The following is a 19,124-nucleotide window of genomic DNA, read 5'->3' as shown; positions in this document are numbered from 1 at the left end:
ACATTATCCAAAATTCATATATTTGACTAATTTGCAATTCATTTGTACATATTTTGACCAGTAGTGAATCTGAATTGCAAAATATATCGTTTGCTCGTGTCTTTTACACCCCTGTAAAAAATCGACGAAGCCACAAATTGTGACTCTCGACACTGAAGTCTCTCGACGAGCGATCAAGCGTTTTGTCCCAGGGATCAAAACTCGATTAAAAAATCGTCAAAACAGAAAAGCCCATGTAATTATGTACGAGTATCCCCACATTTACACGCCCATACCATCCCCATGTATGCACATTATTACTTACGATTCGTATTTCACACCTGCTAGAAAAACGCAGCATAATGGCGTCTGCCTCTAATGTGAGATCGGCTCTACTCTTCTGTCATCCATCGATGGAAAACTTAGCCGAAGCTATTGCCGCAAAATGCTGTGCAGCTAACAATGAGCCATTCTTTCCGACTGTAACACCAGTTTCACCGTTTTCGTTCGCCGAGGTATGTAGCCAGTGCCGTTCAGTCCGACACATTGTATATTTTGCTGGTTGCTTCCAAACTAAAATGAATTGACTAGCCTAATAAATTATTTTTGTTATATAGCCTAGACTATTCCATGAATATAGGTTAGCTAGTTGATCTTATTCAATTGGAGAGAGAGACGGGGTGGGGGGGGGGGGGAGAAAAAAGGCGATGTGTACTGTGACTTTGTATAAATTAATTGTAAGCTCTTTAAACTTTAACACCGTAAGTTACATCAATCATCATGTGACTGTGTAGTGTAGGCCTAAATTTAAATTTAAAAAATGATCTAAAATAGACCTCTAACGTTAGAATTTAAATTTACCATGAATAAGGAAAGTTGATGATGTTACTAGATTTAAAGGGTGTGTACAGTTCTGGTCGAGGTGAGGATTTAGCTTTTAACGTTTTGTGAGATATTCAGAAACCACGTCTCTAGATACCAGGACTCTCAGGAGATAAGAGCATGCAACAAGGCCAAGCAAGGGGTCCTATCAAAAGTTTATTTGATGAAAATCGGTTTTAAAATGGCTGAGATATCCAAAAACAAGGTGAAACAAAGAGTATAAAAGGCATGGCCTGTCGCCTTTCATTATTACCACTTTTTTGGATATCTCAGCCATTTGAAAACAAATTTTCAGCAAATAAATGTTGAATCCTTCAGTTAAAATGAATACCCGGTACATGCTCTATAAGAGGTTTCTCATCATCTCACTTAGGAATGTTCAAAACATGAATCCCCACCTCAACCAGTACTGTACAGTCCCTTTAAGTAGGTTCTGTAGCATAAATGTCTAAATGTGACCGTGCATCACAAAACCAACTAAAAGTCGCACCCCTTGATTTTATGTGAGGACTTAAAAAAGGTGAAATGTATCAACCGAGTCGAGTCAAGTATTGAGTTTTTCATATTTTCCGAAAGAGCTATCCTTCTTCTACATTACTCTTTACTTTTGGGCTCATAGCATGAATGGGAACGTGTGTTTTCAGCAGTTTTTCTGCAACCCTTTTAGGGGGAGAATAGAATGATCAGGTACAATGTAATGCATGTCAGAGGCCTCTTTTGAAAGGATGATGCTACTGCATTGAAAGTAATCATGGGCAGAATGTAATGTCATAGAACATGCTCAGTTTCAGCTTAAGCTGATAAATCTCTTCATTGTTGTTGCTCTGGTGGTTTACATCCTGTGTTTTGTCCCTTCCATTGCACAGCCAGCACAGCTTGGTAAAGATTTTGCGCTTGAATAGACCCTGTACTTCAGAACCTCTTTTCTCAGTTCACACTTTTCCAGAATGTGTGCTTTCTTTCCAGTATTTAGATGAGTTTAAATAGGAGAGTCCATTTGAATTGAGTTATACATCATTTTGAAGCTTACAATCTGCTCTTTCAGAATCTGCCTTTAACTGAAAATCCATGTCTGGTGACTTTTTGTTGATTTTGTGATGCAGGGTCACAAATTTACTCTTTTTTAGACCTCATTGCACTGGAGTCAAGCTCTACTAAACAAACAAATTAACACTGACTTTACCAGTCTAGTCACAAATTCATTGTTATGATTTTTTTTTCCCCTGCAGTTTACTAGCCAAATGACACATCCATTCTACTCAGATTCTTCTTCTCTTCCAGACTGGTACAGTCCGCTGCTGGCGTACTGTGTATTATCGTACAAACCTGTACCTTGTGCTTATCATGTGCTGGGTGTAAAGTTATGAATTAGCTTATGAATTTAGTAGCAAAAATGCCAGTGGCGGCCAAAAACACTTAAGAAAAAAAAAAGAGAAACAAGAAAAAAAAAAGAAGAAAGAGTGTACACTCTGAGCAATCCTGTTTATTTAATACCTTCAGATCATTTTTTTTTTTTCCTGCCATGAAGTCAGAAAGGTTAGTTGGGTCTGTGGTGATGATGTGGTTATTATCCCATATCTAGGTATGAATCAACTTTGATACCAAGAACAGCAATCCTGATGTGGTATCAACTGTTTGTCATAAAACCATTATGACTGTGTTTTTGCTTTGTTTTGTTTTGTTTTGGGTTTTTTTTTTCCCTCCCCCAACCGGCAATGCAGTCACTGTCAGCCAACAGGCCGATGAGGAAATTTCAGCAAGTTCAGTTTGTCCGGTCAATTGAGTGGAAGAAATTCAAAGATGGCTGGCCAAACCTGTTCATCAACAACGTCAGGGAGTGCGCTGGCAGAGATGGTAGGTATATTTAGGTTTTGTATAACATAGGGTGTGTGTGTGGAGAGTGTGTGCCCTACATACGCGTGCTAAAAATATAGCATTGTAAGATGTTGTATATGAAAAGGTTCAACAAACAAATAGATAAAATGCAACTGTCCACTCCAAACTTTGGTGATGTCAGCATCGAGGGCGTACATGCATGTACACGTACATGTAAATGCTATTTGTGGATAAACTTAAGTAATGAAGGCTTGCCAGATAGTGTCCTGTACAATTATATCTCTTTTGTATTCTACTTTACTTTTTTTTTTTCAATAAACAAGTCTCTACAATGCTTGGTGGTACAGAAAAGAAGGAGATGATGCTAACAGAACGAAATGGAGAGACTGTGATAGAATTTGAGGCAACTAAACAAAAACAATGATAATCAGAACTTCATCTCAAGCATCGGCTTATGGTTTTACTGTCTGCTATTTTTTTCTCTTCATGAATATTCCTATTATTTGATATTGATTAATCATTAATAATAAATTTGCAAGTTCTGTTTACTGTGTTCTGGTTGCGATATCTTTTTTTTCACCACTCGCCTGGTCGGGCAAGCAGATTTTCACATTACAGGACACTTGCCCAAACATGAATTTTACTCGCTGTAAAAGAACGTCCTAAGATATAAAAAAAAATGATAGAATAATAGAAAATTTATAGGTCAAGAGCGTTATAAATCACAATCATTTGACTCTAAATAACACATGTTGGTTGCACGCTTAAACACATTGGAGTAACAAACTTGGTTTGATCAGGGAGGTGGAACCACACCTCCCTGGTATGATGGAGTATTGGTGCTGCATTGCATTGGGACTTTTTCAAGTAAGTGTTGGAAAGTGCATTGCATCACTACACAGTCATTATCTTTGGGCTTCTATGTGGTTGGCTTGATGGGTTTGAAGGGCGAAAAGTGAAAAAAAAAAGATGGCATCAAAACTTTTTTCACTTGCCCATTTTTTTTCAGCCGTATCACATATATATTTGCAATTTTCTTGGTGTCAATGCCTGTTCCTTTATTAGGGCATTGAGTTTGCAGATCATATTTCAAGGGAATATCTTTCCATTTTGTTTTTACTGTATTTGTTTTGATACTTACACACTGTTAATTTATAACTTCTAACACTATGTTCATAACTATAATCGTCACTGGGGAGACAAGACCCTGGTATCTCAAATTTTGGTGAAAATGACTTTTTTAATGGCCAGATTATCAGTTCAGTGATATCCTGTCCAAATCCTAGCTGTCTTACCCCTAAAATGAAGCCACCACAGCATGTCCAAGGAAAGCCGATCCCATTTGATATGGTGCTTTGGCTGCCATGCTTTTTCGCTCTCCTGAACATGTGACATTTTGTAGTCTATACGAGGTCTTGTTGCTCCGGGGATGATTAATAATCCTTTTTTTTTTTTTCGTGTTTGTATCATGCAGTCATTTTTCTTGGAAGTTTTCACTCTCCTGAAGTGATATTTGAGCAGCTCTCCATAATATACAACATGCCAAGGTACCCAGCACTCAGCAGTCTTTTATAGCATGCAGTGTGAAAGAACCTAGTAGCTGCAATGTATGCCTTCCATATCATAGATTGCATACTTTTCCTAAACCTTTGCCTTCACTCTTCTCTTGCATTACTTCTTTGCTGTAGCTTTACCCTTCTGTCACCCATTAACTTGCACCCGTACAGTTTTCCTGGAATTGCCTCTTTTTTTTTTGTTGACAACATACACTGTAGAATAACAATTCACAATGAAAATAAACATATTGCAACCCCACCTTTCCTGCTTGAAATGCAAATTGATCATATACAGTTTGTGTGTGACAATTAGTACTGTGCAGTACCTCGTAGTATCTTATATGTTCTTCGTATTGCTGTTTGTTTTTTTTTCCATGTAAATTTTGTTATTGATTTCACTATTTTGTAACAAACTTTTGCACAATGATGGCAAAACACTGTTGGTCCATATGACTTTATTTGATTTACTTTTTTTTTTCAAGTTTGATTCAAGAACAAAAAAAAAACAGACTAAATATTAGCAGCGGCAGCTGTTGCCCTGGTGATGGTCATGATACTATGACTCTGTCAAAACTGTAGATTACCTATAGATACAAAATATATAAATTTAACTTTCTCTTATTGATTTTACACTGTACTTTTACAAGCTACCAGTACATGTATATTTTGAACAATTACTTTTCTGCTCTCATGTGAAAAGCAAACTTTAAAACAATAAAACAATGAATGCTCATATCATGCCATTTTAGCACTTGGTTGTAGTCTTGACACTGCTATGCTACTTATTAGAAAGTAATGACTTATAATTCAGGTAGTAATACTTTGTACATCATTACCTTAGATTTGCAATTTGTCTTTTGATATCTATAAATAAATTTAAGAATAATGTAAGCTAATGTTACAAAGGCTTCACAGACCTTTCATTTCAAATGTGAAATTAATAATGGCTTGACTGCACTACTTTCTGTTTCTATCAATTTGCTGTGTCTTGTATTTCAGTTGCTTGATTTTCACTTTTTCTATCCCTAACTTGCATAATATGTGATGGTTGCAGTTGGCTATTTTTGTTCTGTATTACTGCTTTAAAATGTTTCTTAAAACCCAGCATACAAGCACAATGTAATGTGTCTCATATTTACTCTGACTAATGGTCTTTGTGTGTGTGTGTGTGTGTGTGTGTGTGTGTGTGTGTGTGTGTGTGTTTGTGTGTGCAGTAGCAAAGTACAAATGTACAGTCGATGCTGAATTGCAGGCTTCAACACTGGTTCACTCTCTTTGATTGGAACATCAACATTTATTGCCTCAGCAAAGAAGATATTAAACAGATTAGATGACTGCAATGTATTATCAAGGTGGGAAATATTTTTCAAAGATACAATAAAGGAGGATGCTGTCCAGGTAATGTGACATTCATTACCACCAATCCCCCCTAGAAAATGCAAGGATGTAGAGAAAGTAATGAGTTCCTTCTGTATGACTTGCCTACTAATCTGTGCCATGATGCAAGGTATTCGACAAGTGTATTGCCATTGATTCATACAGTGCATTCACTATGATGCACTGTGCTTCATGTGATCATTGCTTTTGATTTATATGCTGTATGCTGCACAGCTAATAAACAGTGCATTCAGTATGCAAACTCCTCTTTCCCCTCATCTCACAGTAAGTTAAATGTTCTGCTAATACACATGTCTGAGGATAGTAGAACAGAGTACTACATGGTATGAATGCAGTTCACTCCTGTTATAATGAACACGGTTATAACAAAATTCTGGTTACAACAAAATAAAAATCCAGGTCGCAAATTTATCGGTTCTGTGTTTTTTATCATTTATTTGTTCATTTATGGAATTTCGGTTATAACAAAAGAAAACTGCTAGTCCCGAGGACTTCATTGTAACAGGAGTCCACTGAAATGCATGAACTGTAATGAAGTACAATTGTAAACTACTGGTCACAAAAACTGTATTCTATACACAACAAAGTCAATGCAGTTTGAATGCAGATGGATTTTACACACCAAAGCCAGTAATATGATATTTTGATAATGCATGAGGGTTAATCATATGATTATGTTTAAGAATGCACACATCCCTGCAAAACAATAGTCTAGAATAGTTAGTATTAGTAACAGACTTGTACCCTGTACTGTACTGTAATAACAGTAAAGTGCAGATATTTAAGCAATCATTCTCTGGTATTAGTGTATTACTACACCATGATTAAAAATGCTGTTAATGAAAGTGTTTATCCACTGATAATTTCACATGCATTATGTACTATAAACATGATGATTGCAGACAGCTGGCCCTTGGTCTCAGGAGTAGACTGGGTGGTGTTACTAACCATCGTCTCTCCAATATCCCACTTTGCTCATCAGGTACCTGGCCAGATCCTTCAAGTTCATACTGCCATACTTTCCTACAGGAACGATGGAAAGGGTTGACATGGAGGGGCAGATAGCTACAGCAAAGGTAGTCTTCAATAGCTGCACCTCTTGTAAACATTGTCTGTAAATGATGACTGGCGGGGGAGGGAACATACTGAATGTTCCACCCGAAGGGTTTGAAATGCTATTGAGGGAGGTTGGAAGTCCCGAGATGAAGTCGAGGGACTTTAAGCCTCCCGAAATAGCATTTCAAACCCTGAGAGGGGAACGTTAGGTACATGTTCCTGACAACAAAAGTCATCATCTGTTATATTATATGGGTTAGTCAAATCACACTTTCGTACGCATTACAATAATCGGTCATCTGCTTTTTCACATTGTATGGAATAGGCAAATTTATCCTATCGATTGCGTGAAAAATATGATCGTTCAATCGTTTGGTATCGTTTGTCATTTGTTATGTGAAAATATTTTCCCATGGGAGAACATTACAAAAATGTTCTCCCATGGGCAAAACATAACCAATGTTCCTCCATCACATGACTGTGTTTAGCCAATCACTAACCAGTATTTGACTAACCCATAACTTCTTAACATGCTGCTTGAATACTAAAAATGTAAACAAACAAAAACAGACAAAAAATGACTATGTGCAAAGTTTGATTCTCTGTACATATTATGATGGCAGACATACTGGAAAAGTGGATATTTTCACGCGACTAATTTTTCGCACTTGGCTGGGTATTAAAAGATGAGTTTCATGTGTGTTTAATTCCAAGAGATCAAGACATCAACTACTGGAATATATGGCAAGCAAAAATATCAGCATGCTTTTATTTTTGCGCTAGTTTCTGGTTGTGCATAATGTGTAAAAATTTCAACACTGCAAAAATTTCCACTTTTACAGTATTATTCTGGTACAGCAAAGATTGAGGAACTAGTGAAGACCAATGTTTTATTGTATAATAGCTGAGAAATGACTTTGATTCGTGACTAGTAACAACCACAGATGTGCATGTTTACATAAATAACAGATTCTATATTTCACAGTAGATCTATCAGCTGTAATTTATAACTATTGCGACTGCAATCACATGCCTACCAATTCTAGGTAAATCCTTATGACACTACTCATTTTGGCATCTTGCTAGTTTTGCAAACTTACATATTTTATGTACACCCATACATGTACATTGTATGTTGTAATGCATTCAGTTTCTGTAAGAAATTATTTGTTTCTTTTGGAAGAAAAGAAATAGATGAATGAATGAATGAATGAATCTTGTATGTCACATATATTTCAAGGTAGAGATACCCAGTGGCAAATGTCCCAAGATTTGAGTGTCTCTACATTTTATTTCCACTGTATTGTACTATGCTGCCTAAATAGGTACTGGCCATGCTACTGTCCGCCATTCCGTCTACTGCCAGGGGACCGGCCCAGATTGTCATGTTTGACATCCACGCCCTGCCGGAGAGATTCTACTTCTCTGATCAGGTCATTCCAAGGTGAGTATAGTCATATTGTTGCTCCACAAAATTGGCATTTGTCAGCATCTAAGCCTGTTAGCCTTGGCAGCTTGTATCTGACCATCCATTGCATCTAGTAGTATTGGGAATTCTTCATCATCATTCTGATTTGTCATGTTTTCTTGTATTAACCTGTTCCTTGTGGGAAGAACATACATCTATGTACGTAGCAATCCTTAACTATACACAGCCCAGTTGCTGTTTTGTTTTTGTTTTTTGTTTTTTTTAAACAGCGACTGGGCTATGTATAGTGAGTAGCAATCCATGCTGAGCTCATTAGATTTTGACTCTTGCTGACCCACTCTGGCGCTCTGATAGTGTATTTATGCAGAAGAGTTTGTGAGCCCATCAGCACACGCTCTATTCATACAATTGTATCTCACATCTGATTGATGTTTCCCATTGTTTGATGGCACATGCAGTCGACCATGAAAAGGGTATACATGTACTGCTTGACTGCTTTCTCACAAGCTTATTACCAACCTGTCCGTTCTTTCTTGATGGGCAAAGAGAATTTTGTTTGGGGGCCATGAAGATTCTTTAGAGAATTGCAGAAAGAATGAGTTGAAATTGTTACCACAAATCTTGGTGGGAGAAAACTGCAGTATGTTACTATTAAATGGATTCCCATTATAACAAAGTCCTCAGGACAGGTAGTTTTCTTTTGTTATATCGAAATTTTGTTATAGCCAAACAATAAAAACAACTAGAAAAGCACTCAAAGAGCGCAGACCTCCGCCAAGCAGTTACTTTCCACCGATGACCTTGCTCTTCCCAAAGAGATTTTTTCTCCTCTCCACCACTGGGGAAAGCTCTTTGGGCTCTTCCAGTACCATATACCGGTATGAAGACACAAACAATTTTAAACATGTTACTTCAAATAGAGATGCTGCGTTTTTGCAGAAAGATCTTGATTGTCTAATATTTCTTGGTCAAATAAGTGGCTTCTTAGGTTTCACCCAGAAAATTGCTGCGTTCTTACGGTTGGCAACCAAGACTACCTGTATGCAATGATTACACTATGAATATTGATAATACTATACATTATCTTTCACACGTAGATTCATGCAAGGACCTAGGAGTCACGATTGATTCTAAACTTAAGTTTGACCAGCATTTACAGGCACAAATAAACAAAGCCAATAAATTGATGAATTTAATGAGACAAACATTTGTTTATTTAAATAAGGATAATTTTTTACTGTTATATAAAGCTTTAGTAAGACCTCATTTAGAATACCCCCATGCGGTATGGAGTCCTCATTTGAAAAAAAAAACCATATATTAGCTTTAGAAAATGTCCAACGGAGAGCTACAAAATTAGTACAACGTACGTGAAATAAGATCTTTATCTTACGAACAGAGATTGAGGCACCTTGGACTTTCAACTCTAGCATACCGCAGGGCGAGAGGTGATATGATTAAAGCTTTTAAATTATTTCATAAATATGATCAAGAAGTAGTGCCTGATTTGTGTTAAATGAAAAGATGCACAAGAGGACATAATAAAAAGTTATACATTTTTCGATCACAAACCACACTACAAGAAGAAACTTATTTTTCATGCGTATCAGGAAACCATGGAATAGTTTACCAAGATATTTAATAGGGTCTATGCACCGAGTGTTTTCAGTTTTGAAGTTGGTTTGGATAAATTTTGGGACAATGAACCCATAAAATATAAGTTTGACACCACTCCACCTGGCCACGACCCAGTTCATCTCAAGGACCAAACCTCGATCTGAATAATAGAGGCTCAGCCTGCGTTCAGAATCTTCCATAGGTATCCATAGGTAAAGATTTATATACAGCACTGGACTCTTCCATAGAGATCAGTGATTTCCACCCATAGGTATACATGCTAAAAAATTGCCCGATTTCCCAAAATGGAAGCCTTTGTTACGTCATAAACCTTTAGCTGCACGGCGCGCGCTTCGCCCTAGCAGAAACTAGAGCACGCACTTTAGTGCACATTTGAAGGTACCTCAAAAACGCGCAACTTGAACTCCCAAGTTCATTGACCCTACATGTCAAAATATCAAAAATCCTTTATGAATTCCCCCAAAATTTTTGGATCACTACCAAAATTTAATCATTTGTTACTTGTGTCATTCTCAACCTTTTCTGTAAGTTTCATCCAAATCCGTTAACTACTTTTGACTTTTAACTACTAGTTATTTTGCACAGGGACAAACAAACAAACAAACCAACAGTAATGAAAACATACCCTCCTCCCTTGGCGGAGGTAATAAAATGATATAGAGTGGATAATGTTGCGGCCTGAGTCTTTACTTCGTTGTAGCAGGAATTTCGTTATAACCGTGTTCCTTATAATGGGAGTGCACTGTAATACCCATGACTTACGTGTACCATGAGTGTCACAATCGATGGGTGCATGGAATTGCATTTAGGCAGATGGATGTTCTGAGCCTCATTTCATGAAAAGTTGATATGACAGCAACTCTTTGTGGAAGGGCAAATGTCATGGTAATCACAAGAATCCAGCTTTCTTATTGGCTGTTGCTGGTAAGTTGCTATTCTAGCAAGACTTGCTATCCTAACATCTTGGAAATGGGACACTGATCATGCGTTAATCTTCATTCCAGACTCGAGTCTGCCATCCCGCTCCTCATCAAGGAGATCATGGCCATGCCGGACGACATCCAGGCCAACCTCAGCATCGCTTTCCCAGATGAGGGCGCCTACAAGCGATTCCACCCAATGTTTGAGGACTTTCCCTTCATCCTCTGCACCAAGATTCGGGATGGAGACAAGCGGATAGTGTCTGTAAAAGAAGGTGAATTTGCAGGCTTGTTGCTGTAAAAGTGGGCATTTTTGTGGTGTGGAAATTGCCAGGTATTAAAGCTAGTATGACTGTAAAAGCATGTGCATATTTTGCTTGCCAAATGTTCCAGTAATTCGTGTCTTGATTTTGAGGGATTGAAAACGTGTGAAATTCATCTTACCTGACCAGGCGCAAAAAAATTACTCACACAAAAATCTCCACTTTTACTGTAACTTTCATCCTCACACCCCCCATACACCCACCCACACACACACACATACACAGAAACTCACCTTGTCCTTATCTTGAAAGAAAAAGGAACTAAAGCCTACCACAGGAGAAAGCCACTGTAGAGGAAATGTGTATTGAATAATTATTATGCCTTATAATAGAATGGGTAGCAAGAATCCTGCGATCTCATTGGTCGAGAGCTATGTGTTGATTTTTACTGGCCGCATGCTGAGTCACAGTGGTAAGCATGTTATCGCGCACTTGTAGCAAGAGTACGCGTACTTGTAACAAAGGTTCGCGCACTAAGCAAGCGTTCGCGCACTCAGTACGAGACGCCTATTGACTAAAACAACCATGCATCAGTATTTACTGATGCATGGCTGGCCGTGCGTCCAGTAAAAAATGATGCATGGTCGTCTATGCCAAGCCAAAAGGAAAAGCATCCAGTAATTTTGTCATCGGGTAACACGATAGAAAGATGGGTTTTTTGCGAGAATATTACCCATTCTATAAATCAGATGACGCACGAAAGTCGGAATATAGTGTGCATGCGGTAACTATGGAATTTAGCCTAAACCCACTCGGCTTCGCCTCGTGGGTTAAGCATTCCATAGTTACCTTATGCACACAATTCCGACTGACGCACTCAGACCTGTGCGTCATTTGTATACTGTGCTATGTTCATCAATGGCACACTTGGGAGCTGTCTTTGAACATTTGTGACCGTGCACCTCAAAACGAACATAAAGTCACACACACTGATTTTGCGCGAGGACTGAAAATAAGTGAAATGGGTCAACCTAGCCAAACTTGACTTTTTCATATTTTCTGAAAGAGCGGGTCTTCTTTTACATTATGCTAAAATTTGGTATCATAAAACGGGCAGGAAAGTGTGTTTTTTTAGCAGTTTATCTCGAACATTTTTGGTAGAAAAGTGTGATTAGGTGTGTCTTTAGAATCCCTTTTTCATTTCTGAAAAACCTTGTCCACACTCTTCACTTTCAACTCTAATAACTTTCGAAAGGATAGTGCTACTGCTTTGAAAGTTGGCATTAATTATGGACAGAATGTGTTATAGAGGCATGCTTAATTTCAGTTTAATCTGATAATCCTTTTATTGTTGTTACTCTGGTGGTTTACTTCCTGTTTTTTTGTCCCATTCATCGCACAGCCAGCACGGTTTGGTAAAGATTAAGTGCTTGAATAGACACTGTACTTCAGAGACTCTTTTCTCAGTTCACACTTTTCCTGAGTTTGTGCTTTTTTTCCAATATTTAGATAGGTTAGGAGAGTCCATTTGATTTGAGTTATACATCACTTTAAAGCTTAAAGTCTGCTCTTTCAGAACATGGTCTTAACTAAAAATTCATGTCTGGCGACTTTTTGTTTGTTTTGAGGTGCAGGGTCACATTTAATAGCACGCATGTCTGGATACTCACTATCAATGGTCAGACCTATATGCCAAATCCCTCTTTTTTCACATGGCCCTCCTCTTGGACTGAGGCAAGCTACTACACCTGAGTGGGCTTGATAACTTTACAAATATGTCAAGTTTGGATGGATTACTGAATGCCGATGAACGAGCTTGGCAAGTTAAAGCTAACTTCCAGGGTACATACAACTGTAAAGGGTTAACAAGGAGTCCAATGGTAATGCAGGCTAGTGCAGGTGAATCTTGCCATTCTATGGGTTCAAGCAGTTGATATATAAAACATTCAGTGTACTGTATTGACAGCTATTTTTGTGAGGGTTTAGTTTCTGTGAATTTTGCGAATCATGGTTGGACTGCCAATGTAACAACAGGCAAAAATGTTGCCATGCGCTAGGGTAACAGTGTAGTAGCATTATCCTTTCAAAAGGTGTAAATAGAGTATAGAGTTGAAAGTGAAGAGTGTGTAAAGGTTTTTTAAGAAATGAAATGGGGACTCCAAGACACACCTAATCATTACTAATCTACTACAATAAAGATGTTCTAGAAAAAAACTGCTAAAAACACAGTTTCCCATTTGTTTTATGATCCCATAATTTACCATGATGTATGAAGTCTTGCTCTTTCAGAAATTATGAACAATTCAAGAATGACTCGGGTGACCATATCTCACCTATTTTTTGAGTCCTGACACAAAAGCAGTGTGTGTGACTTTTTGTAGTTTCGTGATGCACAGTCACATACAGTGAAAAACATGATTAAATAGGGTAATTGTCATGACTTCTCTGTCCTTGTTTTGACACCTTACAAGTTTCCCCTGTTCATGTATCCGCAAATTATGTGCTCTTATGTGCTCTTGTCTATTGCAATATGTCAGGTGACACATTTGGCCGTCATGTGATCATCATCGATGACCTCATTCAGACTGGAGGAACACTGAGGCACTGTGCACAGGTAAGATACTTGAGAGCAAATGAATGGATGAATGAATGAATGAATGAAGGAAGGAAGGAAGGAAGGAAGGAAGGAAGAAAGAAATGTATGAAGAAATGAATGAATGAATGAATAAATAGATAGATGAATAAATAAATAGATAAATAAATAAATACATAAATAAATAAATAAATTGATTAATTAATAAATGAGGAAATGAATAAATGAATGAATGAAAGTAAGATGAAGAATCAGCTGTTTGTGTGAACTGCACTTTGTTTTTTGCTGTTATTGTAGACACAGTAATAAGGTCTTTTTGAGGGCCAGGAAGTATTCTATACCAAGGCAGCACAATAATAATAAAAAAAAAAATCATTAGACTTTTTCATCATTTTCTGTAGGATTTTCTGTAGTACTTAGTACAAGAATGGAAATATTACCACCAGTATGTATTGCCCAAGTGGCATCATGGGTTTTGAAAGGAAGGGAAAAAAACCCCACAAAATGAATTAATCTTTCATGCATGCAGGCAGTTAATATTTTGATTATATTTTCCAAGTGCTATTAAGACTTTGAAGAGGTCAGGTTTAATTAGAAGCAGTTTGAGTATGGGACTTCTGTGGCTCCAACAGAGGATAACATGAGAGGACAATTCATCTGAAGTTGATTGTGTAATTGTTTGTTTGTTTGTTTGTTTGTCTGATTGTTTTTTTTTTTTTTTTTTTTTTTTTGGGGGGGGGTTTGGTAAATTATATGTAATTTGAGCATAACTGATGTTTTATTGTGTGATTTGCCTTCCAATTCTTCAAAGATTCTTCTCATACATTGCACAACATCCATATTTAGAAAATGTTGATAAAAAAATGTTATCGCAAGTACTGAAAGGGTGTGTACAGTTCTGGTTGAGGTGAGGATTTGGCTTTTAACGTCTTGCGAGATATTCAGAAACCACTCTATGAGATGTCAAAGAGCATGCAATTCTAAGGGGATCAAAAGTTTATTTGATGAAAATCAGTTTTGAAATGGCTGAGATATCCAAAAGCAAGGTGAAACAAAGAGATCCTAATAAAAGGCGTGGCCTGTCGCCTTTTATTACCATCACTTCTTTGGATATCTCAGCCATTTGGAAACCAATTTTCATCAAACAAACGTTGAATCCTTCTTAAAATTACATGCTCTTTCATATTTCATATGAGGTTTCTCATTATCTCACTTAGGAATGTTCAAAGCATGAATCCCCACCTCAACCAGTACTGTACAGTCCCTTTAATGTGAATTTTATTCATCTGAGTTTACTCCAAAGGTAGTCAAAATGCAAATGCTAAGAATGATAATCTCTGTATTTCACTTCTGCTTTATTCAAAATAGATACAGTACAGCACATACTGTACAGGGGACTCCTGTTATAACAAAGTCCTCAGGATTGGCAGGTTTTTGGGTTTTTTTTTTGTCATATTGAAACTTTGTTATTGCAGAACAGTAAAATGTATAAAGACACATAGATGATAATATTAGGATGTGAATTTTACTTTGCTGTAATTAGAATTTTGTTATAAAAGGAGTGCATTGTATGTTCTTTAAGGTTCTTCAGCACAAGGGCGCCCTGTCCGTGAATGCCTTTGTGACACACGCTGTCTTCCCGGAGGGATCATGGAAGCTGTTCACGGAGGGCGGACCGGTGAAGTTTGACAACTTCTGGATCACAGACTCCATTCCTCATGCAGTCGGTATCGCCAGGCACCCTCCCTTCAAGCTCCTATCCCTCCGCGACGCCATCTCCGAGACGCTCCTCAGCTACGACTTGAAGGAGTAGACTCGTCCCCTCTGCACCTCGTGGACGTGCCCCTGATTCGAACTTTAACTCCTCATGTTAGTACCCATGTTGTAGGTTTTAAGCTGAAATTCACATGGTGACATGATTTACATTCCTGCAATATAGCTGTCACATCAAGAAGAGAATGAAATACTGTGATCTGCTGTAAAATGAGGAAAGTTCGCGTGCATTTTAATTTTGCGAATTTCGCGAGCGCCAAGATTCGCGAAATTAAAATGCACGCGAAAGTTCTTGTCTACACTGTATGGATTGGCAGTTCGCGAAAATTTCATGCCGCAAAAAAAGGCCGTCGGCTCCAATTCGCAAAAAAAATTCATGCCACGAATGTATCATGTTTTACAGTATATTAGGATCTATCCAAGGCCATTTTGTTTCCATAATGATGGGAATAATTATATGATACTAGATATTCATTTGAATCTTTGCCAGTTGGCAAACCAGTGCGCAAAAGAAGTGACCTCACTGCATGCCATGTTCATACGCCCATCTCAGGCGGTAGCTCGCCAACTTTGCATACTTTGCTTGTGCTCCCAATTTCGCTCAGTGCAATTGATGTTTTGAGTTGTACAAAAAGTTACATGTTTTCCAAGAGCTCTCACGCTTGAAATCTCTGAATAATATGGCATGCAGGGGTTTGCTCCTTCTCACATAATAGATTTAAAGCACATGGATATGCCCAAGTTCCTCATTTGACCTTTCTTGATGCGTATTCAGTTGATCCTTTCTGCACGTATAAACCCTTCTCTTGAAATATCTCTCTCTCTCTCTCTCTCTCTCTCTCTCTCCGTTTCTTCATTTCTCTAGCTCAATCAGAAAAGTGATGATGAATTTACAAATGGGTGAGAGTGCGTTAGTGGGGATGCAGCGCACTTACACTGTAAGGGTATATACAATGACTAAACATGCATGAGGCGCAGCTGAGTGAATGTTGCACAACATTGTAAACACTTGAGAATAAGCTGCATCCCTACTAATGTCACACATTCAAACTTGTGCATTATTTGTTTTATGCACTAGCTCGCTCTTTTCTTTCCCACATTGATTTATTCGAACCCCATCGGTTGTTTTCCGGCTTCTGCCATCACAAATGCAATGGTTGCACCTGATAATGAAAGGAAAACTCTATGAAACACTACCCGATCCTATCTTTTTACTACTTCATCTTTGTGTTCAGTGATTGGAAACTCCTTACAGTTCATTTTAGAATGAAAATTCATTCCAGGGTGCACACTTTGCCCCTCATGACCATTATTTCCAGAGAGACAGGTACTTGCAGAACAATATTTTGAACTCTTGGGCCCGTATTCTGCTATATTAACTGAAACTAAGTTTAATCTCAAGTTTTATCTGAAGTGTGTTTAAAAACGGTTTAAAACACCATTAAACCTGCTTTAGTCTGAGGTTTAATTTGTATTCTACTAACCCAGCTGTGGTCTAAATCGGGCTCGAAATTAAACCCGATATAGATGTTGGTTTCACAAAACCTCTCGCAGAATACAAAATTAGACTTTAAGTTATTTCAGAGGTAAACAACGAGAAATCTAAATTGGTTTTAAACCATGGTCTACAGTAGCATATGAGCCTTGCTGTCCATATTCTTAAGTTTCCAGACTAACATACTACTGACTGGAACTGCTCTTCTTCATTTGTATCCTAGCAACTACCACAACATACAACTTACCACAGCAAATACGGACAAATCAGAAACATAGAGCTTTAATACTTCATATCAAGTGGCAGTACAATTCTGACTTACTAATCATGGCAGAAATAGATATTACTTCATAGGTGTAAATCTCCTTCGAGTTGATCAGTGATTTCCTGAAATGACTTAAGATTTGAAGGACATTTTGCACTGTGACAAGTTGTATGTGCATTCAGTCGATGGAGGTATGAGGGAAAGAAAAAGATGGCGAGTGCAGTGAACAGATGCATGCGAATATCAGTGATTTATATTCCGATCTTTTAATAGCAAGAATTCTGTCAGTGTTTAGTCAGAACTATATCATGCTTAAGCATTTCAATAGTTAGGCATGGTTGATAGTACATTTAGATCAGAAAATATTGTATTGGCCATTAATCACACGCATACTTATAATGATCTGAAACAGCAAAATAATCACATGTGTAACTGATTGACAAATAGCATTGATGTAGGGCAGTTTGTCAATCAGTTGAAGAGTTTGTTTGCAAAAACCGATAAGTCCATTTTTGAAGATTTTGAAGTACGGTCTCTGTCATAAAGTACAAATTAATACCTTTTAAATGATACATTGGTCACTACATATAAAGGTATATTTTTGAAGTTATGGTTAAAAGAAGCAAAAATTTTCTTATTATTCTCTTTATTTTTCTTGACCTTTAATCGCAAATATCTCCATTTGACAAATATGGACTTATCGGTTTTTGCAAACAAACTCTTCAGTTGCAATGAAAAAATCTTGATGGAAGAATTTCATGAATTTGAATAATCACATGCGTACTTAGTGATCTGGAACAGCAACAAGCTTAATCCCATAGGATTAAAACCTTTTGCTTTGTATTCCAGTGAGCTTCTATTTGACATGGTACATGTATGATTTTGGGCTGTGAGGATAACATCAATATATAGAATTGAGATACTTGTGTTGTAATATTTCGTGTAGAATTTAGAATGATGAGAGACATGTGCATTTACAAAATTTTTATCTGTGACATTAACTCATCTTTGATGTTGTTAGTAATCAAGTGATTTGCATAAGAGCCAGTATCATAACAGGCTATAATGTGTTAGTGCATGTTTGCTTATCCTAATCTTTTCATGAATGTGCAACTAGATCCGTCTTTGACAATGTGGTTCAAGTAATCTCTTGTTTTTGTAAATTTCATGTTTATGATGAAAATGAATGCATATTCAAATATTTAAAGAATTCCTCTCTGGTAGTAGAAGTTCTCCGTGGCTTCTTTTTCCATCATTGGATTTTAAAATGATTTTGATTAATAATAATCTTAGAATGCTGATGTGCAGGTGTTGCTAGATGTAACTAGCAACTCTGAAACACTCTGAAATTTAACCTATTACAGCTTATAATGTTCATTTTGGCGAACAAAAAAAAAATCTTATAACTGTACATCTGATTTGTAAAGGTGATGTACAAGTGTTACTTTGTCTATGTATTGCTTTCACGTAAATTACAAAACTTAGTAAGTTAAAAGGAAAAACTTAAGGTTGAACACTTCCCAACACTCCTAGGTTACTCCATAATGATATTTGTCATTCATGATTTAAGTAATGTTTTTATTCATTTTGGATTGTTTTAAGTATTGTTTTTATTCATTTTGGATTGTCTTCAGGTTCATATAGGGGAGTAATTTATTCATCTTCATCCATTGGATACCACAGTCATTCAAAGTGGCATTTTCAAACAGACTTTAATTATGACTTGAATCATTTGTTATCTTAATGCTACCGAGTTGCCTCAAGCATTCTCTTTTTATTGCCAGTATTTTGCCTTTGCCAAGAAAATAATTACTTGTCAACTCAGCTGGACTGATAACTTGTTTAGAACTTGTAATACTGTATGTGTACTTTCATCTCAACCCCGTAGATTACATGTAGCCTGTGAATAGACCCACTCGAGTTGCAACTCTAACTGGGATTACAGGTTTACAGTAGTGTTACAGAAGTGCAAACTCTAAAGATCTGAATGCAATAGTAAACATTGAGTGTATGTGTGTGTGTGCATGTTTGTGTGTGTGCA

General features: G+C 37.3%; 1 protein-coding gene across 1 annotated transcript; it reads left to right on the top strand.

The window, feature by feature from the left end:
* The first annotated feature begins 341 nt into the window (after positions 1-341).
* LOC140239835 (uncharacterized) lies at positions 342-15,363 on the top strand. The gene is made up of 8 exons (XM_072319656.1): positions 342-494; positions 2,583-2,715; positions 4,172-4,244; positions 6,634-6,727; positions 8,033-8,151; positions 10,779-10,969; positions 13,495-13,571; positions 15,133-15,363. Exons 1-8 carry the CDS (start codon positions 342-344, stop codon positions 15,361-15,363), a joined length of 1,071 nt encoding a protein of 356 aa, XP_072175757.1.
* The last annotated feature ends 3,761 nt before the right edge of the window (positions 15,364-19,124 follow it).

This window comes from Diadema setosum, chromosome 16, assembly GCF_964275005.1.
Source record: "Diadema setosum chromosome 16, eeDiaSeto1, whole genome shotgun sequence".
NCBI classification, from domain to species: domain Eukaryota; kingdom Metazoa; phylum Echinodermata; class Echinoidea; order Diadematoida; family Diadematidae; genus Diadema; species Diadema setosum.
The sequence above is the reverse complement of the archived record's forward strand: the minus strand, read 5'-3'. Positions and strand labels throughout refer to the sequence as shown.